Source organism: Lycium barbarum, chromosome 12 (assembly GCF_019175385.1).
Source record: "Lycium barbarum isolate Lr01 chromosome 12, ASM1917538v2, whole genome shotgun sequence".
In the NCBI taxonomy this organism is placed as follows: domain Eukaryota; kingdom Viridiplantae; phylum Streptophyta; class Magnoliopsida; order Solanales; family Solanaceae; genus Lycium; species Lycium barbarum.
Window position 1 is genome coordinate 98,570,916 of NC_083348.1, and position 8,700 is coordinate 98,579,615.

General features: G+C 37.1%; 1 protein-coding gene across 3 annotated transcripts; it reads right to left on the bottom strand.

The window, feature by feature from the left end:
• Positions 1–2,090: 2,090 nt before the first annotated feature.
• On the bottom strand, positions 2,091–8,487 carry LOC132625019 (uncharacterized). 3 transcript variants are annotated; one of them, XM_060339786.1, is made up of 13 exons: positions 8,228–8,487; positions 8,022–8,060; positions 7,779–7,927; positions 7,567–7,642; positions 6,018–6,312; positions 5,836–5,945; positions 5,668–5,715; positions 5,368–5,577; positions 5,003–5,104; positions 4,701–4,834; positions 4,354–4,492; positions 2,473–2,646; positions 2,091–2,398 (listed from the first exon to the last, which is right to left on the bottom strand). In XM_060339786.1, exons 1-13 carry the CDS (start codon positions 8,422–8,424, stop codon positions 2,380–2,382), a joined length of 1,692 nt encoding a protein of 563 aa, XP_060195769.1. In that variant the 5' UTR covers positions 8,425–8,487; the 3' UTR covers positions 2,091–2,379. The 3 variants fall into 3 exon arrangements, 2 of the variants coding, with proteins under 2 accessions (XP_060195769.1, XP_060195767.1); XM_060339784.1 differs by having other exon boundaries at positions 2,091–2,401; XR_009576611.1 differs by lacking the exon at positions 2,091–2,398 and having other exon boundaries at positions 2,511–2,646; positions 4,672–4,834.
• Between the last annotated feature and the right edge of the window lie 213 nt (positions 8,488–8,700).

Genomic DNA, 8,700 nt, shown 5'->3' on the forward strand with positions numbered 1-8,700 from the left:
TTCCTTCATTAATACACGAAATAATATATATATATATATATATATATATATATATATCCTTTTTATACGAACGAAATTAGAAAAAAATTTATCCTATTTCGTTTTTTAATACACGAAATGCAAAAACAAAAAAAAAATTATAATTTCCTATTTCTTTTTTTATTCACGAAATAAAATAAAAAAAACATCTATTTCGTGGATTGTGTCATGATATGTAAAACAAAAATCATTTTTTTCACGAAATTAAAAAAAAAAAAAAAAAAAAAAAACTATTTCGTGGATTGTTCCACGAAATGCAAAAAAAAATTAAAAAAAAAAGCTATTTCGTGGAACAATCCACGAAATAGCAAAAAAAAAAAAAAAAGAGTTGCTGATATGAACAGTAACTGGGGTATTTCGTTGAATGATCAACGAAATACCCATTTGGGTATAAAAAAAAAAAAAAGACAGCCTATTTTGGTCTAATTGCTGTAAAAATATGCCGTTTTGGCTCCGGACTCGGTGGTTGCCCTCGGTTCTTTAATCTTCTATTGAAAGGCCTCTCTAGATGACAAGCCAAGTCTCTGTCATTAGCCTTGAAAAGAAAAAGAGATGACTAGCTAAATCGTGATAGGTGCCCTAGACCTCAAAGGTTGTGGGAACCAAATAAAAGTTGTATGAGAATAGAAGACTAAAGTTATACAAAGGGGGAATCACCTTCGTTTAGATTAATGGGGATCACAGTGATACTTTGCTCTTGATCGGATTGGAATAAAGCAAAGTTTTCAAATCAGAGTAAAGGTTCCCTAAAACAAATCACATTATGTGCTGGGGAGATGCAGTTACATTGTCCCTTTTCTTTCTGATTTACAGCTGTGAAAGAATGAAAAAGGAAAGCTACTCAAACAAAAAAAGAACGAACTATAGCAAAAAGGAATATCTTGTGGATAAGAAAGAGTCTTACAAATTTCATCAACTCATTATGCTTTGGTGAAGATGCAAAACCAAACGATAAGGGATTAGTCTGAATCATTTGATTGTTAGACAGAGATATTAGTTAGTAATTAAATCCACCAATGATGTCCTATCAAGCATATAGTTATCAGAAATTGATGCTGAGTTGGTTTAGGTTATTCGTGGCTGGCACGAGCACACAAATAAAATCATCTACAGTCTCCAATATTTTTCAATAGTTCCAGTCCGACAATATGATCCAAAATATCTAACTACACACCCCTTCCCCATGTCCTTCTGTCAACCCATTAACAAACACCACACATCTTCGCTTGCCAATGGCGCGATCTACGCTTGCTTTATCCGATATATCGTTAGGTTGATGCCACCTTCAAAATGGTCTTGCGTCGTTAACGATATAAACATAATTTTACCGCAGGTCACATTCTAAACATCATTTACAACTAGTTTTAATCATTACAATGCCAATATTATATCGAGGTTACTGGCGTGAATATTAAAATTTTAGGACTTTCCTCTCTTCGTTTGTTCTTCCAAAGGGAAAGCTACCTGTCTTCCAGGCCAAAACTGTGACATTTTTGTTATGACTTTTATCTAGTAGATTCAAAGCACTGAATTACTACAAGATACTACACGTTGTTTCTTTTTTGTCTGCAAGCTTTTAACCTAATCTCATCTAGTTCTTGTTTTGAAAAAATTATGACAGTTAAACCTTTTTCCATTTCTCAAAGGGGTGCCACTCCGTCATCCTCATGACAAAGATGCAATCGATCGGATCATAATGCACTTTAGCCTACCACCGTCATTCCAACTATTTTCTAACCTGGGTAAATCCTTTAAACACATCACCGTTCTCATGTGACATCAACCTCCTGTATCTTTAACATTTCTTATTCTGGGGCTATGCTTAGTTCCCGGAGCTATACTCTATTCCCAGAGCTCCGAGGATCGCAAACTAGTTTGCGCGGCGTGTTGCATCTACACGCACTGGGCAATTTCAGATAATTACCTAAAAAAACGATAGTATCTTGATTTATACATGCATGCATGCTTGTAGAACTTCAAGCTCATCCAAATCTATTCTTTCGCTAGCTAAATCTTTTTCCAGCTTTTGGTAATTCACTTGGTAAAACATGTAACAGGCACAAGTTCTGGTATTGATACATTATCCTAAAGGAGCTCAAATAATTTAATTATCACGCTAAATATCCTCTAAAAATTTAGAAGAAACCAAAAACAAATAAACACAACACAGGAATAAAACATCACACCATCAACCCAAATTCTGCTTCAGCATGAGTTAACCAGTAACAATACAGCAGTAATATTTTTTTTAGTCGTAACAATACAGCAGTACTATATACCGCACACAGTTAACACTCGTTCACCTTGATCAGGTTTATGCATCCAGTCATGCCTGAAGTATCAGTATCTCGATCGCCTCCTGCTGCAATATGAGCTCATGTAAGTCATCTAGCACATCAAAACAAAATGGCAAAACACGCAATTGAAACTCACCGAGGTGAGCGAGACCGGGAAATGGAACGAGAAAGAGAGTGTGAACTAGAGTGAGAACGCGAAGGTGAATGTGAATGAGAGTGAGACCGAGTGCGCGACCGTGAGTGAGACCTTGAACGTGAACGATATCTACGAGAACTCCTTTCTCTGCTGGGGCTCCGGCTACGTCGATGCCTTCACCCATTTCAAATAATTCAGTAGTTAGCAGTGAAAGATAATAATTTGCAGAGACATATGATGAGAAAGTCAACCAAATCTTAAAAAAAGAAACAATCAAACAGAAGAATAACACTGCTAAATATTGTTCAATTTAAATACCGGACCTTTTTTTTTTTTTTTGGGGGGGGGGTAAAGTAAGCAAATTGATTCAGAAAGGCTTCAAGTAGATGCAAAGTTGCAGAGAGGAATCTAAGCTTCAAACATATAGCTACATGAAGCCAACAAAACCTATGCTACCTTACAAACTCTGCCAAGTAAGAGTCAAGGAGCCAACAAAATCCAAAAAGTTATCAACACTGTTTACAAGAGTATGGAAATGCCAACTAAACAAACTAATGAAGCAGATTCCTTTCAAAGAACTGGTAGGAGTTGAAGCATAACCTGACAAAGAAAAGATTTAGTAATACATAACAGATAATGATTTGTGGGGAAGCACAAGATGAGCTGTTGCCTAATAGCATCAATGTGACAGCGGAACTAGGGAATTTTCTTCTAAAAATGTTTTCTGTTAGTTGGCAATGTTCGAAGCTTCTTCGGTGCTAAAAACTAAGGTTCAAGAGACTAGGAAACATCATCCAAGTGTTAAGAGGAACCAAACGCTTCAGAAGGATTGGAGAAGTCTTTTGACTACAAGTGTCAACTGGGTGGGGGTCAAATGGGAAGGTTAAACGGGTTAAGTAATTGAACTGATCTACCTGATACATCCGTATTTTTGCTTGGGACGAAGTAGGTTAGTTCAATATAGATTAGCAATGGGTCATAACTCAACTAGTCCAACTCAAATTATAAATAGGGCACTACATCCATGCCCGTGTGTCAACAGAAACTGCAGAATAATGCATCAATCAACAATTATACAACCACATAGTTCGATGACTTTGATCTGCATTCCCCGTAGAATGCAAGCAGTAGCAATAATGTTCTCTCCCACTTCCTTGACACTTCCTCTATCCCACTTCACATGACATTAAGTTAATAGGGGAGAAATAATTTTGTTCTTTGACTAGAAATTTTTTCAAACATTTGAAGTACTTTTAATCATAAAACTTGATTTTCTAATATGTTTATGTAGCTTTAAATCAGAAAATTAACTTCTAAAAGAACAAGGAATTAATGGCCAATTCACACTAAATCTAGGAGTAAATTATTACAGTGAACCAGAAGTTATTCAGGAGCACAAGTTCTTCAGGAGGTCTCCAACAAATGAAACAAAGGACTGCTTAGATAGTTAAATCTCCGTCTTAACTATAGGAATTCCTAAACTTTAGCAGTCTCAAATAAACCAACTTTCTCTACTTACAATTTTGCTCGAGTTTGTTATGACCTCAAATGTGACTTTTTTTTTTTTTTTTTTTGGGTGAAGTAAACAAATTTCATTAGAAAGGCATCAAGTAGATGCAAGTTACAGTGAGCTCAAATGTGACTTCTTCATCAGACAACACCAAATGTGTTTTAAAAGAAAACAAACAAACAACTTCAAGTAAGCAAATGCTTACTCCCTTTTCACTCCAATACTCCCACTCCACCCCCACCACCAAAAAGAAAAAGAACCAAGAAAAAGAGAATGGTCACAACAACTCCGGCAAGACAATGCTTACTTCTGACAGATTCAACTCTCCTACACATCAAGAACAGTATAACAAAAAGGATGAGTATTAGTACCTTCGAGGGGAACGGCTGTAACTTCTACTACGGCTTCGGCGGCGATACCGACTTACTCGGCTTGTCTCTGCCAGCTTTTCAAGCCTCTGTTTCTCTTGTTCTCTTTTCTTGGCAATTTCAATAGCTGTATCTTTCTTGACTGCAAAAGGCATCATTTTAGGTAAAATGTACAACACATTGCACGCAACAATATGACCCACACAATCAAACAAAAAGAAGAGAGACGAGATCTTTTCAAATAAAAAAATGAAGAGGCGTGAGGTCCTCATTCTTGTTATATTGCTGCATGCAGCACATTACAGAAGACAAACAGTTTACTCCTCGGATGCACATGAAGTAATGTATACTTTGTTTGTTCAATTGTTTGCTCATAATCCTCTTAAGTCGCTCCTGAGGTGTTTCCTTCTTTTCACCCTGCTGCTGTTTAGAGAGGCTTGAGCTACTAGTTGTCTTGTTTAACTTTGATAGTGCTGAGGATGCACTGCCAAGACCAGAAAAAGGACAAATAAGTAACTAGCTTGTTTTTTAAGGAGAGCAAAATTGAGAATTTAATCGCCCTCACACACTTACAAGCACAAAATAAATACATGTGGGAGGGAAAGAACAAACAGTCAAATAGATAGAAAGTGGAAAGGTGTAAAAGACATACCTTGTCGGTGTTTTCAACATTTGGCCACTCTTATCCTTATCAACAGATACCCCAGATGCAGGATCTATATGGAGGGCCTCAAGAATACGACCAGTTGATGGCCTGCAGAAAAGTGAGATTTTAAACAAGACTTGTTTCATGTTATCATGCAAATTGAACAGCATCAAGTAGGTTCAATTCAGGGGAAATGAGCTTCAGATCAGAAGCTTGCTCCCTCTTCCCCTTGACAGTTATTCGAACAGGTGTAAATGGTGATATATTCTAAACCACATTAAGTTCCTCAGCTAACAAATGGATGAAAAGCTGCAGCAGAGAAAAGACTGTCCAATCTAGCTTTGCAAGAATTAAAGGTGAAGTGCTCCGACCGGTTCAATGGATCAGTTCGAGACGCAGGAGACGGTGGTGGAGAATATCCTTCAATTTTAGGCTCATTTTCATCAGCTGCGCCACCAAATTCAGTAATATACTCTATCTTCGGAGTTCTCTCCTTGCCTTGGTAAATATCATCAGATTTTCCTCCACGTTCGTAGCGCCTTGAATGGGGAGGTGAGTATGAAAGAGACCTTGACCTGGATCTGTGCAGATGGAAAAAATGATTAAACCAACATTAGACAGACCACTGGCCATGTAAAAAGTGCATAAATAAAATACCAAAGATAACAAACCTTCTGGAACGTGAATAAGCTTCGTATGTTGGACTTCGTCGAGACTCACTGCATAAAGAAAGAGAAAAAAAAGAGAGTGAGGGAGGGAACAAGTCGTACAACTGGGCTTTTGACCTGCTCTTTAGTATACAAGAGTAAGTGTTATAGATGCAAAAGAGCTAAGAGTACCGATAGGGATCATGATGGAGAACTCTACTCCCAGTAACACGGGCTGCTTCTCTTTCCCTCTCCCTTTCTAATTGAGAAGCCTTTCTTCTCTCTTTGCGACTAAGCTTCCTCTGCAAAGGTATGATTAGTATGACAGTATACCAAATTTAGTAACAATTAAGTCCCACATAAAGCCAACTTACTATTGCAGGATCTCCCTTGATTACTTCTCTTTGCCTCCTTTCTTCCTCCTTAGCCTTTTTGTCCATGTAGACAAGCCATCCATACCTTTTCACTCCATAATCTTTGGCAATTGACTCCATCACTTCATCGTTGCTATCATCACTGTTAAAATCTTCTTCCTCATCATCATCCTCGTCATCATCACCATCTTCTTCGCCATCTGAAAAGTGAGCTTCGTCTTTTCCCTCTCCGTCATACGAGAAACCCACTTGTGAATACGAGCCCTTGCTCGCTGAAGGCTGAGAAAGTTGAGGTCTGCAATACCAAGAATTTTAGAAACTATTTAATGTAACAGCCCAGTTGAGAAGTGTCATATCACAGAGTTGAAAAGTGTCGTATCACAGAGTTGAAAAGTGTCATATCACAGAACACCAAGAAAACCCACAAACAAATAACAAGTTTCAATTAATCGCAACATACTTGCAGCCGAAGCCAATCAAGACACTAAATATTACCAGCACAACTCTGTACCAACTAATAATCTCTATAGTGAACATTTCATTAAGTATCAAAATGATAATACCCATCTACAGAAGTATATTTTTGCCTTCACATTACAAAAGCTGATAAAGGGTGAGAAGAAAAAAGTACCAGTTGTGAGAGTCAATAAAAACTATAAATTATATTAAACAGGAAATGTAACACACAAACATGATGAATATTAGACATCTGGGCTGTAGAATATAAGAATTACACGCAAATGTTCTCTTTACTTTTTACACAGAGTGATTTTCATTACTAGGAACATTACTAACAGACAAAGTAAGAAGTCAGTTCTTCAATTTTCTTAATAGCGGTTCTTCAATTTTCTTAATAACCTAAATAATTTTATTAAAGATGGGGAAACCCTGGATACCATAAAAAAAATAAAAAAAACAAGTAAAGAACCTATATCAAGATATAGTTCTCTACTAGAAACTCAATCTTCTATATAAATAGGAATCTCATGGGTGCACCGAAGGCAAGACACAAGAGGCTATATTTCAATTTTACAAAATCATTGTCAACCCCTACAAACGCTGTCCAATTTATCTCTTTCTATATCACCCACAGAGGGCTAATGGAGCAACATCCCATGCCCTCAGTGTCGCGTTCCTCTTTCCAAAGGCCAAACTGTACAACACTTCCTTCAAAGAGTTATTTAATATCTTTGAGTCAAGACTGACTATCAACTCTGAACAAAAAAGACAAAGTGACTATCAAGTAATTAAATACTACATAGTAGTTACTAAGTTGTAGACCACAACTGTAAACAAACAAAGTTCAACAAAATTCACAACGCTACACAAAATCTGTAATGCAGTGATCAATAAGTTTGAATCAAATAATTGAACCTAAACCGTTTTCACTTTGGGACAATGCCATCAAGAATATTTTTCATTTTAGAAACCTCTAATGTTTGCTTCTTCCCTTTCATTTCTATTTATCTTCGCAGAGTAGTGGGAGCGGACAAATGGACAACTAAAAGACAAAAGACCTAGAGTGAAAATAACAACAGAAAATAGGAACCTGTCAGAGCCAAGAAGTGCAGTGGTCTTAGCCTCCATCTCCTGATTAACATGCTCCATACCCTCTTCGTCCTTAACTGTCAATACATAATGTTAACTCGGGCAGTGGAATGGTCTCCCAGAATTATTTCTAAATGCCTAATAAGAAAGAAGTATCCTATAATGAAAAGTAAAATGTAAGGATAGTCAAAAAAAAACCAAAGAAGTACCGACATCCTCTACGCCGATGCTTAATTAAATCCCGATAACGCTGAAAATTAACAAACTCTTCTAGTTCTTCCTCTTCGTCTGTTCTTTCTGGGGCCCGACGATGTCGGGAACTAGTATCTCGAATAAAATCAAGAAGAGCACGCCCATCAAATCTGTAAGATGATAGTCAAATCGTCAATTATATGACGAGCCAAATCTCCTACGACAATCGGTATTCTATACACTGGGTATGTAGTTGTTGTTTACCTGTCAATCAATATGTCCTGTTTCCCATTCCAAGGTATCCTGATAGATATACAAACATGAAAGCATGTAAAAGTTTATGTAATGCTACTTGAGGCCAAAAAGAGAATGATAAGCATCAGCGAACAAGTACAATGCCAAAATCATTAATTGAATAACCAATTTTAATGATTAAAAATGTTTTAGTGTATCCAGGGAAAAAAGCATACAGGCCTTGGTGATCCTGGGTGGCGTGATAAAGAGCGTCGTCGCGATAAATACGAGAACGAGAGCCGATAGCTTGAATGGATTGTTGAGGATCGCCACGTCGTTTAGCCAGGAAGATAGCGCGTCTCTGAGCTCTCTTACGAGCAGCGTCCATCATATCGTGCACTTTCTTCTCCGACCTTCGAGCTTCGTGCCACATCTTCCACCTTTCAAACCCTAACAAATTCACTCACTTTGTTTTTTTGATCATGATGATGATGATGATGCTCTCTTTTAATATGGACCATCATGTGATAATCACGTGACACCAATTACTTTGTTACTTCACCTCTATCTAATTAATTACGCCAAACGTCACCCACCTTACTATTTGTATCTCTCTATCTTCTATATTACTTTACTACACTACTGTATAGAAACATGAATCTCGTGGTCGTCAGTGCTTTGTCGTCAACAACACAAAAAAAAAAAAAAA

What these genes read in the sequence shown, in the direction of transcription:
- LOC132625019 (XM_060339784.1), bottom strand. Translation starts at nt 8,424, where the DNA reads ATGTGGCACGAAGCTCGAAGGTCGGAGAAGAAAGTGCACGATATGATG. An exon ending in GCACTTCTTGGCTCTGACAG is followed by an intron (nt 6,313 to 7,566) that starts GTTCCTATTTTC and finishes TTGGTATTGCAG; the next exon opens with ACCTCAACTTTCTCAGCCTT. An exon ending in TCAAGGGAGATCCTGCAATA is followed by an intron (nt 5,946 to 6,017) that starts GTAAGTTGGCTT and finishes ATACCTTTGCAG; the next exon opens with AGGAAGCTTAGTCGCAAAGA.